Source organism: Poecilia mexicana, unplaced genomic scaffold (assembly GCF_051168715.1).
Source record: "Poecilia mexicana isolate PSO_F unplaced genomic scaffold, ASM5116871v1 scaffold_17, whole genome shotgun sequence".
NCBI lineage: Eukaryota > Metazoa > Chordata > Actinopteri > Cyprinodontiformes > Poeciliidae > Poecilia > Poecilia mexicana.
Window position 1 is genome coordinate 7,455,103 of NW_028263386.1, and position 27,462 is coordinate 7,482,564.

The 27,462-nt window shown below is 38.3% G+C and overlaps 4 protein-coding genes across 11 annotated transcripts in view; 3 read left to right on the top strand and 1 right to left on the bottom strand.

Moving 5' to 3' along the window:
• The window catches only part of piezo2b (piezo-type mechanosensitive ion channel component 2b), a 125,174-nt gene extending 119,463 nt beyond the window's left edge, over positions 1-5,711 (top strand). For all 6 annotated transcript variants that reach the window (XM_088014584.1, XM_088014580.1, XM_088014583.1 and 3 more), the window contains 4 exons: positions 437-556; positions 783-856; positions 2,038-2,239; positions 4,507-5,711. In XM_088014584.1, coding sequence (XP_087870710.1) covers positions 437-556; positions 783-856; positions 2,038-2,239; positions 4,507-4,759 — 649 coding nt within the window. In that variant the 3' untranslated portion in view covers positions 4,760-5,711. The remainder of the gene's footprint in view (positions 1-436; positions 557-782; positions 857-2,037; positions 2,240-4,506) is intronic.
• A 1,618-nt stretch (positions 5,712-7,329) lies between these two features.
• napgb (N-ethylmaleimide-sensitive factor attachment protein, gamma b) lies at positions 7,330-13,526 on the bottom strand. The gene is made up of 12 exons (XM_014993386.2): positions 13,354-13,526; positions 13,075-13,142; positions 12,893-12,977; positions 11,996-12,013; positions 11,881-11,911; positions 11,701-11,810; positions 10,436-10,502; positions 10,280-10,350; positions 9,687-9,765; positions 9,288-9,367; positions 9,075-9,204; positions 7,330-8,252 (listed from the first exon to the last, which is right to left on the bottom strand). The coding sequence occupies exons 1-12, from the start codon at positions 13,407-13,409 to the stop codon at positions 8,106-8,108; spliced, it is 942 nt and encodes a 313-aa protein (XP_014848872.1). The 5' UTR covers positions 13,410-13,526; the 3' UTR covers positions 7,330-8,105.
• A 1,327-nt stretch (positions 13,527-14,853) lies between these two features.
• rab12 (RAB12, member RAS oncogene family) lies at positions 14,854-23,806 on the top strand. 2 transcript variants are annotated; one of them, XM_014993387.2, is made up of 6 exons: positions 14,854-15,250; positions 17,520-17,580; positions 20,374-20,512; positions 20,703-20,792; positions 21,528-21,632; positions 22,087-23,806. In XM_014993387.2, exons 1-6 carry the CDS (start codon positions 15,019-15,021, stop codon positions 22,192-22,194), a joined length of 735 nt encoding a protein of 244 aa, XP_014848873.1. In that variant the 5' UTR covers positions 14,854-15,018; the 3' UTR covers positions 22,195-23,806. The 2 variants fall into 2 exon arrangements, with proteins under 2 accessions (XP_014848873.1, XP_014848875.1); XM_014993389.2 differs by having other exon boundaries at positions 14,854-15,226.
• Positions 23,807-23,908: 102 nt separating this feature from the next.
• mtcl1 (microtubule crosslinking factor 1) overlaps positions 23,909-27,462 on the top strand; it is a 71,073-nt gene continuing 67,519 nt past the window's right edge. For both annotated transcript variants that reach the window (XM_014993390.2, XM_088015059.1), the window contains exon 1: positions 23,909-26,327. In XM_014993390.2, the coding sequence (XP_014848876.2) occupies positions 25,548-26,327 (780 nt within the window). In that variant the 5' untranslated portion in view covers positions 23,909-25,547. The remainder of the gene's footprint in view (positions 26,328-27,462) is intronic.

Genomic DNA, 27,462 nt, shown 5'->3' on the forward strand with positions numbered 1-27,462 from the left:
TTAGTTTAATATCAGAAATTTTGTAGAAAAAAATGGAAATTTCAAAATTTCAAATGTCGATTGAAAATTTTTCTGGAAAGTTTCTGAGAACAATCACAAAATTTACTCTTTTTTTATATCTACAATGGCCCTAATAAAACATTGTAAAAATCGCTTGGATATTTTGGATCTATGATAAATATCGGGCTTCTTTATTTGCTAGATTTCAGGTTTTTTGGACACCCCTGTTTTAATTTATGATGCAATTAACTGATTTAATGTTTATTGTGACGGGCCTGGTGAGACCAAACAGGCAACAAAGTTCCAGTTTTGCATTTCTCTGAGCCTTCACTTAATGGCGTCTTTCCTTTTTTCTGCTTTTTTTTTTCTCGCGTTCAGAAAGACGAGGCTTAAAGAAAAGTTCCTCATACTTTTTGCTTTCCTCCTCTGTTGCCAGAAACCTCAGTCTTGGTGCCAAATCTGAGATGGCATCTGGGAAAAATGTGATACCTCTAGAGGAAAATACGAAGCGGGATCTTGTGATGCTTCTGAATGGGACAGCCAGCGACTTAAAAGTGTAAGTTAGCCTCCTTCCCTGCAGGTGGCGCCCTCCTTCCCGCTGCATATGGAATACCTGTTGTAATGAGGGTATTTTCTCTGGATTTTTGCAAACTTTCGAGGAAAATTGGCACTGTTAAGCATAATTAACAGAGTAAAGAACAACAGTCACTCCCAGTTTTGCTCCAACAAACGGATTGCCAACGCCATGATCTTCTTCTTCTTATTCTTCTTCTTCTGTGCAGGACGATCCCAGAACTCATTCCCCGCTACATCCGAGCCCCCAGCGACTCTGAAGCCACACCCGTTGAACAGCTCGGTGAGAAAACTCGATTGTCCTGAAATTACAAGGTTACCTGTAAAGCAAGGCTGTTCAAACCGTGGTTCGAGGGCCATTTGCAGCACTTGTACTGATTTTGTACGGCCTCTCCGATGACAGAAATTAAATACATTAGGACAAAACTACGACTTTTAAATTAAAATCTACTCAGAAAAATGTAAAAGGCAACACAAAGTGATTATGTTTACCACGCTTTCTGGTTCCCTTCTGTTGTCATGGTAACTGGGACCACATCTACTCTAAAGTACGCCTTGATGCACCGAAATCTGCTTTTAATTGCTTTATTAAAACTTGGCTAAATACAGAAAGTGTTTTCAGATTACTTAAATCTTTTTATTGTTGAGAACAGATGAAATATTTTTTCAGTTTTCTTGACTCGAGCCCAAAATAATAAATAACCTGTGTACCAGAGGCGTCCAAACGTTTCGTCATGTTGACCAAAATCAAGACTAAAGTGTTTGCAGGACAAGAAAATAAAACCAAAGCTACAATAAAGTTGTCCAATTTTTTGTTTGTTTATTGTATAAAACTGATGTTTTTTATTGTAGATCTAAAACATATTAAGGATTTCTCTGGATTAAAAGAACTAAACCAGATTTTGAATTCTTTTGGGCTCGACTGAACAACTTTATTGGATTATAAGAAAAGAATTTGAGTCATTTTCTTTCAAAGCCCTTTTATAAAGTAAATAAATTGTGAAAAAGACGAATACTTAGTTTTTTCCATTGTAAAAAGTTTTTGTCTGTATGTCTGGGATGAATTTGCATCTTTTTTGAATCGCAGTTGGGGGCCACACAAAATCCATCCAGGGGCCACAAATGGCCCCCAGCCCACACTTTGGACACTCCTCCTGTTTGCCTTAAAACCAGTTGAAGTTTTGGATCTACAATCCTGTACTTTAGAAAAATATCTGATTATTTTATTTGTGAAACTAAAATAGTTGATGCTTAATTTATTATTGAGTGTGAAACAAAAAAAATCACAACATTTTTAGTGATTTTAGTTTAGAAAAAAACAAAACAAAAAACAGATGCAAATACAGTTAATTCTGAAATAGTTATTTACTTCTACTAAAATATGTTTTAACTTGTGGAATTACTGTTGGATTTAAAGTGACTTACCTGTTTCCTTATTATTTATTCGTTTTGTTTTCTTTTCAGGTGAAAACATGTTCGACGTTTCCCTCACTCTGAAGCGAGCCAACAACGAATCTGATCAGATCCAGGAGTGGTGGATCGTGGACCAGCTTAAACCCGGACCCGAATCAAAGAAAATGGGTATCAAAAGCGAACGGGGCCTGCACATCTACATCTTCAGCGACCAAGTGAGCCCGCCCAGCCTGGGCTTCCTGGCCGGATACGGGTACGCACCGACAAACTGAAACACCTGCGCTCAATCAGAAAACACCTGGGCTCAATCAGACAACACCTGCGTTAAATAAGAAAACACCTGGGCTCAATCAGACAACACCTGCGCTCAATCAGAAAACACCTGGGCTCAATCAGAAAACACCTGGGCTCAATCAGAAAACACCTGCGTTAAATAAGAAAACACCTAGGCTCAATCAGAAAACACCTGCGTTAAATAAGAAAACACCTGGGCTCAATCAGACAACACCTGCGCTCAATCAGAAAACACCTGCGCTCAATCAGAAAACACCTGGGCTCAATCAGAAAACACCTGGGCTCAATCAGAAAACACCTGGGCTCAATCAGAAAACACCTGCGCTCAATCAGAAAACAACTGCGCTCAATCAGGAAACACCTGCGCTCAATCAGAAAACACCTGCGTTAAATCAGAAAACACCTGCGTTAAATAAGAAAACACCTGGGCTCAATCAGACAACACCTGCGCTCAATCAGAAAACACCTGGGCTCAATCAGAAAACACCTGGGCTCAATCAGAAAACACCTGCGTTAAATAAGAAAACACCTAGGCTCAATCAGAAAACACCTGCGTTAAATAAGAAAACACCTGGGCTCAATCAGACAACACCTGCGCTCAATCAGAAAACACCTGCGCTCAATCAGAAAACACCTGGGCTCAATCAGAAAACACCTGGGCTCAATCAGAAAACACCTGGGCTCAATCAGAAAACACCTGGGCTCAATCAGAAAACAACTGCGCTCAATCAGGAAACACCTGCGCTCAATCAGAAAACACCTGCGTTAAATCAGAAAACACCTGCGTTAAATCAGAAAACACCTGGGCTCAATCAGACAACACCTGCGCTCAATCAGAAAACACCTGGGCTCAATCAGAAAACACCAAGGCTCAATCAGAAAACACCTGGGCTCAATCAGAAAACACCTGGGCTCAATCAGAAAACACCTGGGCTCAATCAGAAAACACCTGCGTTAAATAAGAAAACACCTGGGCTCAATCAGAAAACACCTGCGCTCAATCAGAAAACACCTGCGTTAAATAAGAAAACACCTGGGCTCAATCAGAAAACACCTGCGCTCAATCAGAAAACACCTGCATTAAATAAGAAAACACCTGCGCTCAATCAGGAAACACCTGCGCTCAATCAGAAAACACCTGCGTTAAATAAGAAAACACCTGGGCTCAATCAGAAAACACCTGCGTTAAATAAGAAAACACCTGGGCTCAATCAGAAAACACCTGGGCTCAATCAGAAAACACCTGCGTTAAATAAGAAAACACCTGCGTTAAATAAAACACCTGGGCTCAAAGTGCTTTACCTGATTAGAAGAAAAAAACAACTCGAGCACAACAAACGACAAACTACACTGTAAAATGTTCCAGCTGATATTAATCGAAGGTAGCTCCACACAGGTGAGTTTTCACCCTCAATTTAAATTAGATTAGTGAAATATAAAAACACAAAACTGCTATCTTAAAACACAACAATTTAAACATTGCATTTAGTAAAGAGCCATTATTAAAATTTCAATTTATTATGTTACAAAAGCAGATCCAAACAGTCTAGATTTAAAGACGTTCGGTTTCTGCTGTTTTTTACTCCACTTAATGATTAATCGATTAGATTAAACTTAAACTGACTTCATTGCCATTGCATGAAGACAGGACAGCAAAATTTGGCTACAAAATGCAACTGCTTGGTTACCAGAATACAAAAAATACTAAAAAACTACGTGACTATTAATATATATATACATATATACAAGTGTCACTAGTGCAGGTGAAAAAGCAATCATAATAATAATGTTTTTTACTTATAATACCCTTTTTACCTTTAGATCTTAAAGGGCAGGAAACAAAGAAAACAAGCAAAAGTAAATAAGTGAATAGCTGCATAAATAAGAGCTTAAAACCAAGATGAACCAAAAATTTAGCTAAAAATAAATGATTTAAGGTCTTTTTTAAAGCAGTCAGTGGATTATGTTGCCCTCAGTGTCAATTAAAAATAATATATGAATTTAAAAAAAAACTAGAATAAATATATAAATTGAACTTTCAGACAGTCTGGTTGGGGATTATTGGTGTTGAGCAATTTGATGGCCCATGATGGGAAATCAGCTGTTATTTCAATAATTGATTAATCGCAATTATTCTGACCAATCCAATTAATTGCAATTAATTGTTTAATGTGAAGGCAGCTGCTTGAAACCGGGTGTGACTCTCTTTCTTTTTGTGCCGTCTAGAATCATGGGTCTGTACGCCTCCGTTGTTCTGGTCATCGGGAAATTTGTGCGCGAGTTTTTCAGCGGCATCTCGCACACCATCATGTTTGAGGAGCTGCCCAACGTGGACCGCATCCTCAAGCTTTGCACCGACATCTTCCTGGTGCGAGAGACGGGCGAGCTGGACCTGGAGGAGGACATGTACGCCAAACTCATCTTCCTCTACCGCTCGCCGGAGACCATGATCAAGTGGACCCGGGAGAAAACCGAGTGACAAACGGAGGCGACTTGGAGCTTTTCAGGGGAACTGCGAGAGCACAAAACGGCGCTCAGTCGGCCATGATGCCTCGCAGAAACACTGATTTTAACTAAAACTGGTACATTTTACTTGTTAAGGACGAAAAGCAGCGACAGCGATCGAAACTGAGCACAAATCTTCAGCTGCAGAAGTTGTTTCTACTGCTCAGCGTGAAACGTGGCTGCAGCTTTACCGATTTAAGGGCTTTCCACTGACGAGCATGAGCACAGTGAGGACCAGACGAGCTCAGTCCCAGACTCTCCAAACTGGATCTGTCGGATCGGGACCGAGCAATGATGGGAGCACACACAAAAAAAGTCAATTAGTGACTGAGAAACATTACATTTCTTTACACAAGGCTCTCTGAAATGAGAAAAAAAGACTTTCTTGCCTTATTTTGTTTGTATGAGAAGAACTGAACCTGCTCAGAATCACACATCTTTCTCAGGAAGAGCCGTTTTCACCGATACGTTTGTGTCGTACCTGTAGGCTTTAACGCATCTAAAAGAATGTGAGACTGTAGAAAAGGTGAGAACTATTTAAATGGCATGAAATATAAATAGACGGACTGAAGTCAAGTTTGTTTACTGCACATTTGGGAAGGACGGGTGGGGGGGGTTTCTTTGACAAGAATAAGATTATTGCCAATCGATTACATCCATTCAATCTGAGTCTTCATCACCCATAAACCCACAGAAAGAAGACGAAACTCTTCCTCACAAAAAAGGGCTGAGAGACACGAGCCCTTTGGTCCAAACTATGCATTAAATAACATTTTAGCATGACTGAAAAACTTAACTATTGCCATGAATAATTTAGGGGGGCCATGTTACCGAAGGGGCCGGGAGCCGAGGAATGACATGTGAAATCGTAGCTGTATATTAAGACGATGTGACAAGATGTGCAAATAAAAGATGTCTTGAAAGGGTTTTTCTTTGGTGCTTTGTTTGGAGAAACAATGATGGAAAACAGCTGCAGCATTTAGAGGCCACACTGCAAAAACACCAAATCCGACCAGGTACGTTTGTCTGGTTTCCACTGCAAATATCTTGACAAACTTGAAATAAGACAAAACTAAGAATGTTATAAATATGAAAAAGAGAGAAGATATATGAGGAGAGAGTTTGAAAGTTTTAAGGAAAAGGTTACTTTATTAGATACTTTGAGGAAGAATTTGGGGAGTAAAATACAAAGTTATTCGATTTGTAAAGAAAACTAAATTATTTCATGGAATTTGATTATAGTAGGTGTGTTTGTGAATGTGTATGATAAATAGATGTTATGTATAATTGTATTTGTGTGTATATATATATTTATAGGTAGGATATTTATTTTTATTTATGTTGGAGAGAGAGAATCACGAACAACACTCCATACCAGTAGGTGGCGGTAATGCTACTAAAAGTTTGTTGCCAACCGCCAGTAAAACCAAGAAGACAAAACTAGCTTGCAAGTAACTTTTATGAAAGAAACGAACTTGTTTTAAGAAAATAATTCCTTCATATTTATGAAAAAGTACTACTACTATTGGCAGATTATTTCATATAACATGGGAAAATGTCTCGTTATACTGAAATAATCTGCAGATGAAATTAGTACTTTTTAAGTCAATATTAAGGAATTGGCTCTTATGTTTTGCTTAAAAGTTACTTGTAAGTTTTGTCTTATCACTAGAAACTAAACCAAAAATACTTGGTAAAATTCTGTGTTGTACCCATGTGGGAAGATTTTTCCTTTTTGTTCATATAGAGGAGATTTAAAGAGCGATATGTCAATTAAGGAGGAAAACGCCAGGAGTAGCAGCTTGGAGACCTAGCAAGCCAGCATCTTCTGGAGGGCCTTAAAAGCTCTCCTTGGTGAGTCCAGTTTCTCTGCTTATCCACCACACACTTCCAAAATAATATGTCTAGTTTCTGGTCAAATATCTTAGTACACTTTAAATAAGTCAAAACTAACTTACAAGTAAATTTACACCAAGATCCAGAGTGCATTTGGAAAAAATAAAATAACATGATCTCCTCTCTAGTAAGGAATGTAAACAAAATAAGCTCCAGTCAAGTAGTAGAAGGATATCCTGTACCGTAAATAAACATATTCTGAAAACTGGATTTCATGTTTTCATTAGCTGTGAGGACTTTTCATCAAAATTATCTAAAATTAGCATTTGAACTGCATCACTGTGAGTATAATAAATGTGAGTTCCACTTTTTTAAACTGAACTAGTGAATTAAATTAACTGTTCAATGATTTCTTAAAAGAACCTGAGGCACAGCTGTACTTTTAAAATATCTGTTTTTGAAGCAACTAAACTGTGGAAAAGACTAATAGGATTTTTCATAATAGAAAAAAACTTTCCTTGGATTAACTCTTGTTTCCTCCTAATGCTCGGCTGCAGTCGCTTACTGCAAACACATTAAATCTGACTTCTACAGACAGAAAGCATTAACCTCATCAGGGATGGAAAGCTGTTCTGGGTCTGCCGTTAGACTCCGACTGATGTGGAAAATCTGCTCAATACTTGAAGGAAGTGAAACACATCGAGAGCCTTCGAGGGCCACAAAACAGGTTTATTGAGAAGTGTGCAAAGTTTGGGAATCTGGTTGAGGAGTAAACAGGAAATGATGGGGAAAAGGAATAAATAAAAAATGTAAACAGCCACTTTATCATCTTAATAAGCCTGATATAAGATCACGTATAAACACAACATGGTCCCATTTTTGTGTTTTCCATTTAAGTCTCTCTGATTTATACATTGCAAAAAAAAGATGGCGGTACACACAGGACTATATTTCTTTATTTTAAGGTAGCACACACCTCGAAGTAGAAGAACAAACTTAGCGTATATTTTGATTATTATTGTAATCACTGATGCTGAAGACAACAGGGTCGTTCTAGAAGATTCTTAAATGCATCATATTTGACTTTGCATGACCGTGTTTTTGATTTTATTGTTTTTAAACATGCATTATTACCAGTGTGATTGCATATTGCTTCAGTATCGTTCCCAGCAGCCGTGAATACTGAATAAATTATCTCTGTACAAATAAAACACCTATCCACTGAGCCAGTCGCGTTTAGAGTATTTTTATAGTTATTAATCTACCCACAAACAATAACAGCAAAATGTACAGCTTCACCGAGACGACACAAAACAGAACAGGTTCCTACGCCAGGCAGAAGAACAAACTTAAGAGGCCCGATATTCTCTTCTGCCGCACCGGCTGGAACTGTTTGGGTTTTTTACCAGCTTGTTAGAGATCAAACAGGCCAACGTCCGGGTTGAAAAGGTTCTGAACACAGAGGAGGTTCTGGTGGCGACCGGTTAACACAACCCGCCCTCGTACTCGTCATCCTCCTCGTCCTTTGCAGCTGAAGGTGCCCCGCCGGCGCCACCCTGTGGCGCAGCGGCAGCCTTCTTCTTCTTCCCTCCTCCTCCAGGGACTTTCAGGGAAATGGCCAGTTTGGCGTACTGGAAATACAGAAAAGGAATTTAAGAAAATATCTTTGTAATTACCACATAAACTGTGAGACAATGTCATGAACTAGATCAACCTTTAAAGAGAATTAAAGGTATTATAACTGTAGGAACAATCTTATTAACTCATTATATACATATTTATATTACAGACACTTTCTAATTTCATTTTTGTGTTTCAGTGACAATAAATTAGGCAACTTTGTAAAATAAAGTTGTAGAAACGATTACAGTTTACAGATGTAACACTATATAATCACCATTTTACAAGTTTACATTGTAAAACAATGTAACGCGTGACCAGTGATGAAAAAGTAACTTTAATCGGATTACTGTTTACTCCTAACTTAGTTAGATAACAAGTTACTTTATTAAAGACTTTCAGCACCTGCTCACAACAACCTCAATATAAAAATTACATTGAGTTTAGCCAATACTTACTTAATTGTAAGTTATTTTTTAATGGTAATTAATGCAGTCTTATTGTTACATTGTAATAGTCTTTACACAATGTTACAATGTAGAACTGCAACGAACAATTTTATTGATTATTCTGTTTATTATTCTGAGGCTTGGTCCATTAATTGTGTAAAAAATGCATGTTTTTCATTTACTCACAGAAGAAAACTAAATCTAATTGTTAATCGAACATTCATGTTTACAGATGCTATTCATGTCATGGAGACAGATTTGTTTCCAGATTTTAATTGGTAAAATTTAAACCTGTGTGTAGTTTTCCTTCCACTTCTCAATTACACCTTACTTTGTGCAAAAGTAAAAGTTATGTGAAACGCCGTGAGAATACCGAGTACTCACGTCGTTGTCCATGTACTTCAGTAGAGGGGAGTTGCACACGCGGTAGACCTGATCCTCGTCCTGCTCGTCGTAGCCCTGCAGCAGCGTCTCCATGGCAACGCAGTCTTCACTTCCGCTGTAGCCGGGCAGACTGGCGGAGACGCACCGCTTTATACAACCAGCACCTTGGCTAATGAACGTAAAGTTAAAGATGACGGCGGAGCGTTCCCGTACCTGTAACTCTCCCGGACACATTTATCAGCCGCCACAAAGTCGCCGCGGTGAAGATGGACCAGAACCTGGGCCGTCGTTTTCTGAAGCATCAGAACATTAGATCAGGAGGTCGGGTCAGTGATAGGGACTCAATTAATTAACACTCTGAGTTTTAATTGGTCGCTTTAAACTGAGTTCATGTAAAGAAAAGAGGGAAGGAAGAATTTATGACAAAACCAAGAATTTATCAAAAAACTAAAAGATTTCTGACAAAAAGAAGGAAGGAACAAACTCTGTAACTCTTTTCTACCTTAACAGATAACTGAACAGAGCGGCATAAATCAACCAGGAACAGTTCTGCCTGCTTTCCCTTCAGGATCAGACATGGTCAATCCAGAACCAGAACCTGAGCAGACCCACCTTGAAACACATGGGGAAGTTCTCAATCTCTTTGTACATGTTCTTCTCTTTCTGCAGAGCGACTGCAGCTTCATCCAGCCTGTTTAAAATAAATAAAATAATCACTTTTCAATCACAAAATCACATTTTAATCAGTTTTCAGTTAAATTAATTCAATCCAACTCTAACAGTCACAAAATGTCACCAAAATCACTCTGTCCCTCTAAAATCTTTCAGAAAATCGCAAAAGTGTATTGAATTGTATCGTTTGCTGAATATCACAATATCACAATCGTATCGTGAGCAGAATATTGTGTATCACTACAGCCCTAGTAATTTCAACACATCATCATCATTTCCAGGCATATTTTTCTAACTTTATGCATCACCTAAACAGATAAAGTTTTAAAAAGTGGGATGGAAAAATGTGTCTTTAATTTGGTTGCGTGATAATTCTGCACAATAATTGCGCACATTTAGATATTTTCCTAAAAAAGGCAACAAAAAGGCTTATTTGAGCACTATAGTTGGTAATTAATAAAAAATAATCCTCAAAAATAACACTAATTGTGTTAAACAATCCAGTGGAAAATTACAACCAAATAAATTTTCACCTTTTTAACCTGACCAGCAGCCTGGAGGCTTTTCCCAGCAGCTCCACTGCCTGACGCAGACGGTCTTCGTTCTGCAAATGTTGCACCACGATGTCGTTAAGCAACAGCATAATAACCAATAAAGCTGAATTATTCCACTTTTAAAGAAATTCTCACCTCAAATACACCTGCTGCCTTCTGGTAAAGGTCAACAGCTTTCTCTAGATTTATGGGCTCTATGAGTCTGAGGAGGAAAATGTGTTTTAGCTCAGAGGAAAATCAGCTGTTTGCACCGTTTGTTTTTATGACCAGAAGCTAAAATGCTGCGGTGCTTTACAAAGGTTCTCATATCTGTTAAGTTTTTCTCATTTTAAGGTGCTACAGTCACAGACTTTGGCGTATTTTAATGTTTTTATCTGGCACACAAACAAAAAGTGTTGCAAAATTGTGAAATTTATTAGTTTTCAAAATATTTTGCAAATAAAAATTAATACAATTTGTACTCTGATAATCCTAAATAAACTCCAGAGCAACCAAACACATTCAGGATTCACCTAATTATTAATAGTAATAATTACATTATTAATAATAATTAAAAAAAAGACTTATAGAGTTAGAACAATTAGGGTTGCAAATAACAATTATCTTAGTAATCCATTACTCTATTGATTAATCAATTAATCGGATGAAGAATTGCACATTCTTCATATTTTTCATTTAATCACTTAAGTCTTTTTTTATACATTAGAAATGCATTCAAATATGGAAATAAACAAATAATTCAGTTCCTTTTTAAATAAGAAAATAAAAATTTTATTGCCTGAAATGCAACAATATTGCATTTTGTTAGTGAATTTAAACCAGGTGAAGTTAAAACTAAGTGCCACTTGATGAATTTTGGGTAAAACATTCAAGTTTTTATGTTAAATGCAAAAACTATATACATTTTGTACAATTTTGATTTAATTACTGCTCTGGTTATGTTGTTCTTTCAGTAAATGGTCTCTTTTTGAGTCCGATTAATCGCGATTAATTGATTACTAAATTAGTTGACGATTACTTTAATAGATTAATCCATTCAGCCCTACAGACAATCTCTTCATGAGGCTGTTATGTAATATAATAACAGTGTCTTCAATAAGAGGCTTCTTCTGAAGAGCTGTAATGCAGACTGCTACAGGAGATCCTTCCAGCAGCTCTTTAGAGAAAACTGCACAAGTTACAAAACATTTAATTTCCCTTCAAGATAAATGAAGTATATTTTAAATTAACTGAGTTAAATTTTCAGGCATCAAGTCTTTAAGGGCTGGAATTTAAAACCTTTGCATCAAAGGTGTCGTCGTAATGCGGCAAACAACGATGAAAACCAGAGTGTCAGCTGACTGTTTATCATGTAAGTTAACTCTTGTGCTTCTCTAAAGAGAAAATGGTGTTGGTTTTACTTTCCGGCCCGATCCAAGGCCATGGCGGCAGTGTCAGGAGTCCCGTTCTCCATGTACATCATGCAGGCTTTCTCTATGTACTGGATGGCCTCTGGCATTTTCTTTTGCTCCTGTTGTAACAAGGCAGGTTAAGCCACACTGGATAAATATCGCTTTCCAGTGGATCCTGCCAGCACTCACCTTCATCATCATCCCTGCCTGCTCAATAGCCCTGAGGAAGAGGAGGGCAGTTAGAGACAAGACGAACGGCGGGTTTCATGTTTGCAGCGGGTTAAATATAATTAATGATACTTACTTTGCAGCATGAAAGAGTCTGTAGATCAAGTTAAGGAAACGTGGAGAACATGCTTAAAATGGACATTAAACAGTGACAGATTTATCTTTGCTTTTAATTACAACAGGAAAAATTTAAAATCTTACCAAGTATTTTTGATCTGGTTACTGGGGCAAATATCTTAGTGAACTTGAAATAAGACAAAACTAACTTACAAGTTACTTCTCAGCAAGATATAGGAGCTTGTTTTAAGTAAATAATTAACTGATATTGATTTAAAAAGTATTAGTTCCATTGGCAGATTATTTCACTTATAAAATGGGAAAGAAATTTTGTCATAAGTGAAATAATCTGAACTTTTTTATTAATATTAAGTAAATATTGACTTAAAACAAGCTCATTTATCTTGCTGAAAAGTTCCTTGTGAGTTAGTTTTGTCTCATTTTAAGTGTACTAAAACATTTGAACAAAGAACTAGACCGTATGTGTCAAACCGAAACAAAACTGTCTGTGAAATGGTCAAATTAACAAAAAAGATGCAGTGCTTTCTGAAAAGAAAACAAGTTCATATTAATTTAGAAACAACAATTCCAATGTTTTAACTCAGGAAGATTCAGAAATCAATATTTGGTGGAATAACCAGTTGGTTCAATGGGGTTCAGTGCTGTGGGCTCTTTATGCTGTCCAGGTCAGCATAAAGCTGACAAATACGGGATGAGTGAAAAAATAATCAAACTTTGACAGAAAACCTTTAAAAAACCTGGAGAACAATTTGTTAGCAACTATGTGAAGTTCTACAGAAGTATAGAGAAAGATCTGGGTGATTAATGGCAGCAGAGCGTAGATAAATGAGCTGTGGTGTAAAACTTTAAACATTGTTTTGTTTGTAATGGGTCTTAAATGCCATCTGCAGGATACGCCTTGTTGTCTGTGTGGTACTCGGCTTCCTTCAGGTAGGCATCCTTAGCTTGATCATACTGCTTTGCGTTCTTGAAGCAAACAGCTGCAAACAAAAGACCAACACACAGCCAGTTTACTATAAACTCGTTAAAAACCTTCTCTCTCTCCAGGTATAAAACCGGGTTTATGATCTGTGTTACCTGCTTTGGCGTACTCTGATGCCGCACTGTCAAAGTCAGGTTTCCATTTTGTCAGACTCGTCTTTAAGCTACAATATTAAAATAATGAATTAACAACAATCAGGCTAAGCAACCATGATAAGAAAATACTGATACTGAGAATAAGTGTCTATTAAATGTTTATTAATGTCGCAGTATTATGTAGGGAAGCTGCTACGGTGGCCTTACAGCAGCTAGCTACATCAACATAAACTGCTGCTAGCTCCGCGGATAAACCTCCTCATTTCTGCCGTTTCTCACCATTTCTCCGCTTTAGCGATGTGTTCGTGGGCTTCGTTTATCTTCTGAGCTGCCATCCCGACGCTCTTCAACGGTCCTGGTATCGATAATAATCCCGTGAATGTTGCTCCCGTCTGTGTTTGGATTAACAGGAACTCCTCCTCAACAGAAACGTCATTGGATGTCGCAGCCTACGGGTGCCGCGGAGGACAAACGTCTGCGCGAGAACGAATGCAACGTGAAAGTTGAGGAGAAGCATGAATATTTAAATCAAAGTTAAAAAAAATACATAAATAAAGAAACAAAAAATTAAATACAAATAAATAAAGAAATGTAAAGAAACGGATTAGGGCCACTGGGGAAAAAAATCTGATTTTTTTTTCTCTGAATTTTGACCGTTTTTCACAATTCTTGTATTAAAGTCTGAATTTTATCTCAGACATCTGACTATTGATTTTATTCTGAGAATTGTAAACTTTGTAACCAGAATTTTTACCTTTTTTCATCTCTAAATTCAGACTTCAATGTCATAATTCTGATTTTAATATCAGAATCCTGACTTTTTCCTCAGAATTTTTACTTTTTTCCATCTCAGATTTCAAACTTTTACCTCCAAATTCTGACTTTAATCTTGGACTTTTGATTCTACTCAGAATTTTAACTTTTTTTCAGAATTGTGCCTCTTTAATCTCAGAATTTTTAGTTCTTTCTATCTTAGATTTCAAACTTTTTTTCTCACAATTTAGACTTTTGTTATCACAGTTCTGGGAATTAAGTCAGACTTTTATATCTGAATTCTGACTTCAATCTCAGATTTCTGATAATAATGGGGCACAGAACAAAATAATGAAACAAAAAAAGACAATATTTAATTGTTTAATATATTGTGAGCCACAGAGTCACTTGCGCCTCCAGAGCTTCAGGTTTCACAGATGAAGACTGTGATCCTATCTCAGTATGACTGAAGCTAAAATATCAACAGCTTAATTTTCAATTCAATTGATATAGTAAAACTGAGTAGAGACCAATTAGTTACAGTTTCTGTGTCAGCGCATATAATAACAATTTGATTTAGTAGTAGGTCTTCTGCACAGGGGCCATAAAATGGATCAGGACAAATTTTACAAGGGTACTGGCCCCTGGTGGTCCCCATCTAGGACCGCCAATGGGTAAAGCTCCCTGAGACACTACGGTTTCAGGGTTTATCTCCGACACAAACATTATCAGATGCAAAGAAATGAAATGCCAACCGCTAATAAAATTAAAGGAGAAAAAATTAAATGAACTATATTTAAACCGTTTATTCTTCTAGTTTTTAAATATTTCCTTTCCATTCCCTGGAACTGCAAGAAGGAAGTGGGATTTATTAGCTTAATAATTAATCTTTCAGTTAGCGAAAACAAGGAAACGTTAAATTGTAAGTTTTCGTGTTTGTTTGTTTTTTGTCTTTCTTAGATTTTGTGGTTTTTAGAAGCAAATATTTGGATAAAAATGAGTCTGGGAAACGGAAATGACGCAATGACATCCAGGGTCTCTAATGGCTGAACAACAACTATCATCGGGCAACAAACTTTCCCTAACTTCTCTGGACAATAAAGAAAGTTTGAAGTAGCAAATTACTTTGGCAGTATCTCAGCTTAGGTTTGTTCATATGTTAATTTTGTTGTCATAAATGTGGAATTACTGATGGATCCGAGATATGATATACCGCGGAGGGCCGCTGCCGGTGGTGGCAGCGGAGGCTACGAGAACTCGTCTCCCGCTCTGGGGGCTCAGTCCCGCCGCAGGAAGATGCCTCCCCGACCCGCTGACTTTAAACTCCAGATTATAATTATTGGCTCCCGTGGAGTGGGTAAAACCAGCCTCATGGAGAGGTTCACCGACGATACTTTCTGTGAGTCATGCAAGTCGACAGTAGGTGAGGACAGGGTCTGTTTTTTCTACTTTTTATTCAGGCAGTTTCAGTTGGTTTTAAAAACGGGATCCGACTACTTCCTGAAAAGCCATTAAAACCACAATGGAATGAGCGAAATGCGGCTTTTTACTCCCTGTTTCCTGTGAGAAGCTAATTCATGCTAACAGGTTTAAGACGACAGAGTGAAGTTTATAGTTATAGAGTTAAGTTTTATTTGCCATAGTGTTAATAGGTTTCCAATGGTCTAAAAATTATCTATATAGCTAATAGTTGCAATTAAAATATACGTGTTAAGCGTGAATTGATATAAAGATTAAAAAAAAATACGAAGATTTTTATGAGACGAACGTCTGGTCTAGTTCAGCCACCAGTTCCCATTTTCCTCCATCTTAAATTTGAATATTTTCCTGCATCATTTTGATATAAAGAATGTGCCTTTCTTCTTTATTTAAACGTAAAATTAATTGTTGTTGCGACCCTGTAAACAGTCCTGTGACCTGGACCCCAGCCAGCCACAATGGCCAGTCCCAAAATAGTCACACACAAGCAGCTGCTATGATGGAGATCCATGTTGTCTTGTCATTCCTGTGACCCAGCAAAGGCTCTTTGATATTATGTTAACTTTATCAGAGGCCACTTGTGGAAATGTTTTGCATTATCCCGTGTAATGTTTATTTATATCCTGTAATATAAGTCTGCTGTGTTCTCAACTTGTGTTTCCTATTGTACTTTCAAATATGCAACAAGTAGACTATACTGTTTACTACTTGTTGTCATACCCCTCAAATTCAGATTTAACGCTGTAGAAGAGCTCAGAGAAATTATTTTCTCTAAGTAACACAAAATAAAGTAAAACTATGAAGTAAAATTCAAAGTATCTCAGCATGCACTTAGCCAAAGTAGCAGATGTCAGTAAAATAGATTCGGTCAGGTTGTTGGTTACCAATGGTTGGAGTTTTTTATTCTTTTGTATTGTGGCTTTGGGGATAAGTTTTCAGTCCTGCAGCCCAGGAACTTTTGGCTGCGGCTGCTCTCTTGCCCAGCTGGGATTGATTGGAGGGGGTGACTGTCACAGGCCACTGATTGGGATGCTCTGTGCCTGCCTCCAGCAGAGCCTCTCAAAGATAGTCCCAACAGAGTCCAGGCACCTCCACACAACCAACCCAGCCCTGCAGACGAGTTTGTCTTGCTGTTCTTCTCTGTCAAGCAGATTTTTCTGCAAACTTTGAACAACTAAAAGCTGAATTTAAGTCCATTCTTTCTATATAAATTAATAGCAGAAACTCAGTCAGATTGTATGTATTGTGAAGATGTCTTGGTAGGTTGTTGGGTATAAAATAGGGTAAGCAAGAATAAGCTTGGCTTCAGCCTATTTGTTTTTTGGTAAATTATGGGTTTGTTTATTGTTGGGGTTTTTTGTTTGTTTTTTGTGTGTCCTGTGTTTAATGTGGAGAATAAAGTGATTGATTGAGATTCCCTACAGAGGAGCTCAATTTCAAATCTGAATGCTTGCAACAATTTTTATAATTATAATTTATGAGAACTGAGAAGAATTATAATTATACATTATTATTTAGGGATTTTGTCCAGCAGATAGGTGAATCTCCATCCTAGTCTTTAGTCTTTTTTTATTTGTTTTTTGTATCTTCTGCAAATCTCTGTCTTCAAAGATTAGCTGAATTAATACTGGAACTAAATTAAATTACAAACAAACTGTATTTACGAATTAGGTCAATTCTGACACTTTTCAGAGATTTATTTTTTAAAATGTAAATAAAAAAGCAGTCTTCCCCTCCACTACAAAATCATGTTCTGTTCTGTGTTCTTTTATCCCATAAAATCCCAATAAAATGCACCAACGTCTGTTGTTGTAATGTAATAAAATGTTAAAAAGCTCATCAAAGGAACTTTAATCCATCACAGGTAAATTTAAACAAGATTAAAGTCAAATGGAAACCCCCCAGAAACTACTCGCATGAAAATGAAAGCAACTTCATTGAAAGAAACTTCAATGTCAACCTTGATCAACTCAGTAAAAAACAAAGTACATGATATACATGCTTCTAAAAATGTTTTAGTATCGTTAGACAGAGTATAGTTGTATTTTTGTCAGTTTTTTTAAAATATTCTTCCTTTTTTGCTGTGTAATGTTTTAATGTCTTCTGATCAGGTCGTTGAAAATGAGAATTTGTTCTCAATGAACTCATCTGGTTAAATAAAATAAATCATGGATGGTATTCGGCTGAATTCACGTTTCTGTTTCCTTTTGCAGGTGTTGATTTCAAAATCAAGACAGTTGAATTGAGAGGGAAGAAGATCAGACTTCAGATATGGTGAGTTTTCATCTGGGATGAGCTGCAGTTGATGCAAACCTGCTTGGTTTCTTTGTCCTGCACTAACCAAGCTGCTGCTGCTGCCATGCAAGGCTCATCTGACCTGTGCAGATGGTTCGTTTATTTATTTTTAAATTAAAAAATAGGCATTTTGAAGGCAGTGTGAGTTTTTACATAAGATTTACATACATTAAAAAAATAAACATATATTAGCTCGCTGCAGTAATGTGCTCTAATAATGAAGCACTAATTACCAAATATTATCTTTGTGATATTCATGAAGCGTTTGTTCAGTTTGGTTTCATTCAGTATTTTTTTTAAGTTGTGTCTCTCTTACAGCTTTAAATTGTCCTGAATATTTGAATAGGAATCTAAAATGTAATCATATTTATGATTAAATTAAATTACATATTAAATGTTTTTTAGGTTCTAGAACAAACAAAAAATCAAATATATTTTCCCAAATGGAAGAAAGCATTTAGCTTTGTAAAAAATAAAAATAAAGCATTTCCCTACTAGATTTCTTTGCTCATGCAATATTTTATTCACTATTATTAAAAAAAACATAGTTCACATTTATCATTTTTGATTACTTTTTTTGTTGTTGCTTCGTCACATACAACAAATAATTTAACTAAACTCCATGTTTTCCAAGCTATTTGTCCCAATACTATTTAAAATCTGAAGGTATTGATGCTCAAATCCAAATTTTTATTTTTAATGAATTTATTTTTTTATTTTTTTACTGAAGTTCACTTATTTGTTTCTTGTATGGTTGTTCATACTAAATAAATGCTTCAGTAATCTGTGTGAATGGTTTACGACCCCGAAGCGACCCGCATGCGCAGAAGAAGAAAGTAAACGTTACGTTTGTGTCGCATAAAGATTAAGACGTCCCTTTAATTATCAGAGTCAGAACTGCCTTTACTGTCATTGTGCACAAATAAAGCACAAAGGAATATAAAAAAATAGCAACTCTCCAAGAAACAAAGAACAGCTGGGATGTTAAGACTAAAATAAATAAAAATGAATAAATAAAGATCAGGTTTAAGATGGATTTGCTATGTTCAGTGCAAGAACAGTTCTTTTAGAAACTGTTCTTTAGTCTGTTTATCCTTGATTTTATTTTAAATAAAAAATTTTCTCCCGTTTTAATTTTTCTGAATTTAGTTTTTTTTCCATTTTTAACCATATTTATTAACCCAGTTCTGGTACTGACGAAGTGTAAATCTTAAGTTCCTAATAAAGCCTGTCTTTGGAGAATGGCCTGTTTTAGATTCATTGAATTTCATTTATATGCAGCTTATTTGGTAAGTTTTGTTTGTGAAAAATGATACGAGCTGAACTTTGTGGATTAGTTTTCGGATCCGAGTCGTGCCGCGCGGAGCTTAGCTTCGATGTGGGACTTCCTCTGCTTGTTTCACTAACACATTTCTGCTGCTGACGAACCGTCATCCACCTTCCCATCTCAAACTCACTCCTCTGCCAGTCCTCACTCTGATCTGGACAGCTGTCACCCATGGTGTGTGTGTGTGTGTGTGTGTGTGTGTGTGTGTGTGTGTGTGTGTGTTTGCGTTCTTGTCGTGTTGAAATCTGTCATCAAGCTCCACCTCAGCTTTGTCCAGTCTCGGCTAACCCTGCCATTGTGCTGCTGTCTGTCCACTCTCCTGCTCGTTAGCCTGACTGTGACTCACTGGGGAGAAGGGAGACTAGCTGGCTGAAGGTACAGTAGCTCTGCACTTAGTGTTGCTTATACTGCTGTCATTAAAATACAACTGTGGGTTGTTGGTTTTGTTTTTTCCTCCTTTTTATCTCTGAGCAGAGAATTTAATTCAGACATCAAGCCATGACATCATAATTACAGACCTGTTTAATAATACAATCATTCCACTTTTTATGTTGTTTTACCGCCTGTTAAAATGTGATTGTGTCGTAATACATAAGCATCCTTTGTACGTTGCAGATTTAGACATTTTTATGGTAAAAATTACAAAAATCTATGTATTTAAATCAGAGCTTAAACAATTAATCAGATTAATCGACTGTTGAAATGATCATATATTTAGTAGTTGTTTAATGTGAGAAAAAAAAAGTCGACCCAGAGCTTAACTATAAATTCATGCCACACTTTTCAGATTTTTATTCATAAGAACTATTGTTGAAATGATCAATCAGATAAATGGTGATTAATCAGTTATTGAAATAATCAACTAATTTAGTAATTGATTAATTATTAACTGGAGAATGCAGACTTAGAAAAAATTGCTGAAAGAACAGCATATTCAGAGCAGGAATTACGCCAAACTATACAAAAATTATGTACATTTTGCATTTAAGATTAGAACTGGAACGATTAATTGTGATTAACTAATCGTTTAAATAAACTAATAACTAATTTAGGACTCAAAAAGCCGTTTACTGAAAGAACAAGCTGTCACTTTCATGTCAAACTGGTACATTTGAAGTGGCAGGAGAATATGTAGTTTATGAACCTCTTGTGTAAATAAAAATCAGAAAAATGTGGCATTTTTGTTCAACCCTCTTTACTCTGATACGTCTAAATGAAGGATCATAACTTTACGGCTCTCAGCTGTCATTAATCAGATAAAACAATAAACCATTAAAATGATTATACCAATAATGTAGAAACAAGCTTCCTCGACTGATTCTTCTTGTACATCTTCATTTAATGTAATGAGGACCCATTAAAGTAAATTATTTCTGATTCAAACTGATGTTTTTGTTTATATTTAAATCCTTTTTGAATAATGTGGTCTGATCTCTTTGCTACAGGGACACTGCCGGCCAGGAGAGGTTCAACAGCATCACATCGGCCTACTACAGAGGAGCCAAGGGAATCGTCGTGGTTTATGACATCACAAAACAGGAAACTTTCGAGGACCTTCCTAAATGGATGAAAATGATAGACAAGGTAAGAGAAACTTACCAGATGTATTTGATTAAGAAGACACCTGTCAAATGTGAAAAACATCCCAAACCGAATTAACTGACCCAACGTGTTTTTTCCAGCCAACATTGGTTGACGCTGTACATTTCTAAAAGCCCAGTGCCGTTTTCTGAGTTGCTGTTTTTCTGCCCTGTTTCTCGTTGTGGCGCGTCAGTACGCCTCAGAGGAAGCAGAGCTTCTGCTGGTGGGGAACAAGCTGGACTGTGAGACGGATCGGATCATCTCAAAACAACAAGGAGAGAGAGTGAGTTCACGTCTTTACATCATCACTACAACTTCAAACTTTCCTCTCATGTTTACCAGCTGATGTCAGGATAATCAATAAATCGGTTAATCACACGATAAATTAAAGTAAACTCAATGATTTCCATTTGCATGGCTTTTTTTCCTGCCAAAAACTGGGTGATAAAAGTCTTCAACCTGCTGCTTTTGGCTCAACTAAACTAAACCTTTTTTTTCTGAAGGACATTTTTGTTTACATATCATAATTAATGTTATTTGATGTGTCAGTGACAGTTTATTTGACAGGTGTTCATGAACATGAAGGAGTCTTCATGAATGTCTGACTGTTGTCATAAAGTGTCACTGAGTAAATAATGGGACTTTTAGTGCAACTTCTCAGTAAAAGTGTAATTATTTACCGAATTACACTTCATAACATTCATGAAGACTCCTTATGCACACCGTCAGTGTTTCTGTTGTTTATTTATTTTAGATATCTAAATGTTTTCCAGCTCCAGTGTTAAATGTTCACTAGAATTTAAAGTTTATTGATCTTTCACAATGTTTTCTTGCATTGTTATTACTTGAACATGGTCTCAAAACATCAGTTTTATCGTTTACCGCAATAACTTCTTGGACAATTTATCGTCTAGTAAAATTTGTTATCATGCCAGGCCTACCCATGGCTCGTCCTTTCCAGGCCTGTAATGCTAATGATGCTGAAGCTGAATTTCCTGATTTATTTTGTATTTTACAGTTTGCCTCTCGGATAAGTGGGATGCGCTTCTGCGAAGCCAGTGCCAAGGATAATTTTAACGTGGATGAGATTTTTGTCAAGCTTGTTGATGACATTCTCAGCAAGGTTGGAGTGTTTAGGATTTTGGATATTTATTTATTTATTTATTTATGAGGTAAAACGATGAATTAAGAATTCATGTTTTAACTGATTATGAGACTTTTATCTTTTATTGTTCCATTAGTGTAATTAGATTTTAAATAATTTAATGGCATAAAAAGAGATCAGTTGTAACGTTCAGCAAAGCCAAGAAATGGCATTTAATTGCATATATTATATAAAATTATTTTGTTTTGAAACAACTGAAACTTTCTTTTTCAATGAATCCCGTCTGATTTGGGAAGTTATTTTTTTTTTGAGATTATTATAATTGAAAATTGCATATGTTCTGAAAAAAATCAGCTATTTTATTTTTAATCCACATCTCCCAGCTCCAGTGCAGGTAAAGCTGCTGTTTGTTGCCATTTCTGTCTTGTTTTCTCACCTCTGCATGGCTGAGTTTCCTGTTTTTATCCCCCAGATGCCTCTTGAAGTTTCCAACAAGGAGCTCTCCAACAGCGTCCTGTCTCTGCAGCCTGAACCCGAAGTGCCACCGGAGCTACCCCCTCCCCGCATGCGCTGTTGCTGAGACTCTGTGTGGAAACACACCCGACACACACACACACACACACACACACACACACACCCCCAGACGCTCTCTGAAACCTGCAGCGCACCAACGTGGCCACATGGGGGCAGTACACAGCAGCACTTTAGAGTTATTGACCGCTGCTGTAATTGTTGCATGAATCGAGCAGTATTATCCTCTCTGTTGCTTCCTCTCCTCCATTACTGAACACTTTGACCTGCAGCGCTCTAACGCTTACACCTGGAGAACCTTCCTACCACCTGCCTGTCTACACCCAGACTACCTCAGTGTTTGGACGGTTACACTAGGCATGTGGGAAACCTCTCACTAATTTTAAAATCATCCGAGTCGCTCCGAGACAAAGGGATTACATCTCACATCTCTCTATAGCTCAGTTTAAACTTGACGTGTTTTTACTAAGAGACAGATTAAGCATAAATATGGTGTGGTTGCTGTAATTACTGGATAAGGTGGAGATATTTTTGCCAAGTCATAAATTTATGGATCTACTTTATCTTGAAGTATTAATGTGGCTGGAGTTATTTTTCTATAAATTGTAACGTTTTGCACTACAAAACCAGATTCCCATTTTAAGCTGACATGCAGGAAAACAAAATAACACAAGTTGTAGTTTATTTAGCACTAATGTGGCTACGCTCTGTAGACGCAAGGAGATATGGGTAATGTAGTCCTGGATCTATTTGTGCTAAGCAGGGGAATAAAGACAGTAATACCGCCAGAATGCAGACATGGTTCTATCCTTTCTTGTTACTAATACTTCTCTGTTGTTTGTTTATTTTCTTATGAATTCGGGGGGAAGAATAAAGAATAAAGGCTTAAAAAGTTGGAGCAGTTGAAGGCGACTTGCTTGGTGTTTGTGTGACTCAGGAAACTGATGGGCTCAGAGCTGCACAGTTGGGATTTTTTTCTGAATTGTGAACAATTAAAGCCCCACTATGTTAAGTCTGCTGACATCTAGTGGTGAAGTTGTAAACTGCATCTAACTTAACAACCTTTCTATTAATTTTCCACGTTTAGATCACCAATAATCTTGCATTTCTCCCTCGTTTTGGTCTGGTGGATTGTGTAAGTTCAGGCTTTGTTTGTTATTAAATTATCGCAGAAGTAGCAACGTAGCACTGTGAGTTTTGATAATAAAAAAGAAACTCTCAAACTGACAGCTTTTCTAGAATAAAATAAAACATTAAGTTTTCAGTTAAACCTCCTAGCAATAAGATTATCGTCCAGCTGGACACCGTTTGCGCTGAAATTATCTGGAAAATTGGGATTTTTATCGCCTGAGTTTTGGAAGTGCGAGCATTTCTTCAGATAGTGGTGTTCGTTTGGAAAGGAAACCTTTCTCCCCTCGACGTTTTGGCACTAACCCTGTGGACTTTGTTCTGATAACCAAGCCTTTTACTACTTTGTGGTTTTTAACTATACATTTAAAGAATTGCGTTTTATTTGCGACGTGTATCCTTTATGATGTATGTCTGTTATTTTGTGTTAAAACCAGTCTCTGGAAGGTTTAAAGCAGATTGACTGTATTTATAACTTGTGGCATTCTTGAACTAATGAAATGCAATTAAAGATGTCTATATTTATTACTAAAGCTTTGTGTTTATTTACGTTTTTTGGTGACTGAGAGATTAGGAAGTTTGTGGTAGTGGCAGCATCATGTGGAGAAAAAACTGTAAGAGTCTGCAAAAAATATGAGACAGGACGACAAGCATGAAGCCTGACGCTAAAATCAAATGGCTTTGAATAAAGCACATTCATGTGTTCAAATGGTGTAGTCAAAGTTCAGGCCTAAATCTAATTTGAAATCTGTGGCAAAGCTTGAACAGTTGGTTTCTTTCCCGCCCAGTTCCTCCAGACTAGCGGCAGCAGTAATTAGCTAACACCTGGAAGAACTGCAACTCTGGAACTCATCATAAAGGTTACTATTCTGTCCAACTCTCTTAAAAATGACTGTAAATAGTTTGTAGCTGCAGAATGTAGCTTTTATTAAATATGCATATTTTTTCATATTGGTTAAAAATGACACCATGTCGTCACAGTTTGGTAGGAGACAGATAATCGATGGAAAAATAAAGCTCCTCTGTCTTCTCCAAAGGCAAACTTCAGAAATACACTGTTCAGTCAGAATCGACCAATCAGGACCCAGAGGAGGGTCTTAGCGCTGTCAATCATGCTTATGTTACATACTACAGATTCTACCCAATAGCAGGATGTAAGGGTAGTTAGCATGGCCACCGATCACTGCAGATTCCCGTCAAGGTAAGTTCTTTCTCCCCCACTTGCACATATAGCAGTGAGTGCATGATGTTGATTGACAGCGCTAGGACCCGCCTCCTGGCTCTGATTGGTTGTTTCTGATCTTTTCACAGATTATTTGTCTCATAACATGGTGGCAGCTGTACATATTTTTGTAAAAGTGGCATGCTGCAGCTTTAATGGATAAGGTTTGTTGTGATGACAAAGCAGCTGTATGAAAGAGAAGGAACTTCTTAAAGAGACAGACGTCAAATTGGAAAGTCATTTCTTTTCATTTATGTTTTGTATATACACTTTTTCATAACAATTCAAGGTAACAGTTACTTCATTGTATTATAACGTCACTGTGTGCCTGTGAAATACATAACATTGCGCCTACAATGCTATACTTTTCAGATTCTTACTTGTAAAAGCAAATGACTCATAAAAAGCTTCCACCTAATTTACCACAACTTTGCTTTAAGTTTGTTGTGAACATTTTGGTTCGATATTCTGTTCGCCTTTATTGGGCTTTTGCATAAACATTTGTCCCTCTGTGAAAAGGTGTTCAACAGCCTCCAGGACATGCGCAGCAGAGCGTGGCAGACCTGGTCCCACAGAAAACAAGGGGTGTGAAGCAGCAGCGCATGCGCCTCGCAGGAATCCACGGGCGTCGAGCCTCACACCGCAGCGATTGCAGATTTTAGGTGTCATTTGTGAAGGAGAGCGACTGGCTGGGGTCCGGAGCGCATGAAACAGGAATGGAGGAGGAAGGGATCTGACTCCGGCTCACTTCCGTGATTCCCAAGTTGAGCTGAAGCAGTCCGGGCTGCAGATGCAACCTGCCACTAATCCCCTCTCCTTCATTGCAGTGTTTCCTCTGGAGGCTCCACAGGCAGAGGGGACTACAATGACAACCTGGTGAATGTTGGTGGATGGAGTGAAAAGCAGCATCCAGCCCGCCGCAGGATGCGCATCCCCAAACCGACAAGGAAGAAGAAAGCAGAGCGACCTGGCTGCTTCCCTGCAGGCGCACGTCAGAGATTTTCCTCGGTGCCGTGGATTGATCGCTTCCTTCCTGATCATCCTCCTGTATAATGGAGAGCTCCAATGGCTCTGACTCCAAACCGCAGAGCCAACTGTTGGAGAAGAAGAGGCTGAACCGAGCGCCTTCCCCGGCGAGACCTTTCCTCAAGGATGTGCACTCCCGCTCCAACAAACCACCTGCCATCGTCCCCAAGTCCCCGAAACTGGCCAAGCAGCAGCAGTCTGCCACGGCGTCTTTAGCCCATCCGAACCGAACCTCCAGGCGCAACACAACCGGGGCCAAAGAGAAACCAGCCACGCCAAAAAGTAGCATCAAGTCCCCCGCCACGAAAAAACCCACGAAGGCGCCGCAGCATGCATCGGCCAGCAGCACCAAGCCGGACAGCACCAGCAGTCCGATCCGCACCAAAGGCAAGAAGGGCAAACTAGCCGCGGGATCCCCGGGGCCTCTCAGCCATGGATCCCCGATCAGGGTTCCGACCGGCGCGCAGCTCAGCCGGGTCAGCCAGACGGACAGCAGCTCGGACCTGTCGGACTGCCCGTCCGATCCGCTGTCTGACGAACACAAGCAGGCGCCGGCCGCCAGCGACGCCGAGTCCGGCACCGGCTCCAGCGACCGGGATCAGCCTGTGGGCGATAATCCTGCTGCTCCGGCGCCCACCGGCGCGTCTCCGGCTCAGCCCGCTCCGGGGCCGCAGGGAGAGAGGCAGAAACCGGAGAAACCGTCCACCAGCGCACAATTCAAACCGGCAGGAACCAGCAGGGCTGCAGTCGAGGACGACCTGCTGCGGGAGATAGACGAGCTGAGATCTGAAAACGACTACCTCAAGGTACGGACTGGGTTTGATAAAAGCCTGGGCCAGAGCTGATAGATGCAGGGGCGCCTCTTGAAAGTTTTATGGTGGTTGGCTAGATGGGGGCTCTAATTATGTCTGGGTGTCAAACCAAAATTCAAAGTAGCAGAATTTTGAGTTTTATTTAGGTGTGGGAGTTGAAACTTATGCTGTGTCCCAGTTACCTCGGAAGTCAGGACTCCAGGTTTAAAGCTGCAGTATTTAACTTTCATAAAAATATATATATATTGTTGAAGATGTCACCATGTCATCAAAGCCATATGACAGATAATCTGTGAAAAGATGGACCTCCTTCACCTCCTCCCTGAGCTACTGTTGCTGTCTGAAGAAATACACCACTCCCGGTTAAAAGCAGCCAATCAGAGCCAGGAGGCGGGTCTTAATGCTGTCAATCCCTCTCATGTACGCTCTGCTAAATGTGATAATGACAGAGAAACAACTGATTGTCTTTTGTCATTGGTGGTCATGCTAACTAGCCAATCACAACCCATCAGAGCCAGGAGACCGGTCTTAGCGATGTCAATCAATGCGCTAATAACAGAGAAACAACTTACCGCTCCAGGAAAACTGTTTATCTGCTGTCATTTGTAGCTAGGCTAACTAGCCTTAGCATTAGTGGCAGACTATGTTGTGGTGAACCAGTTGTAGCAGAGAGCAAAAGGGAAGAGGTGAGCATGAGAGTGATTGACAGCGCTAAGATCCTCCTCCCGGCTCTGATTGGATGTTTCTGACTGAGTGATGTATGTCTGCAGTTAGAACTGGGAGATATTTTGTTTCACATTATCTGTCTTCTACTGTCAACATTTTAGCAAATATGTAAAATACATTTTTTTTAGAAGTTACTGAGATTTGGATTTTCAACATGGCGGCGCCCATAGCTTTCATAAACTTCATTTTAAGTGAGCATCACTTTTAATTTGTTCAGTTTACAGCTGCAGGTGCTACATCTAACATGTTAATTTTAGATGCATTTTTACATGTGCGTGTTGTAAAATAAACATGTTTCCACCACATCTTAATACTGTTGATGCAATGAATGGCCATGTCGTTGAACGGCGAAGTCTCACCAGTGGGAAATCCGACTTCGGAGAGCGTTCCAGTTGATTTTTCC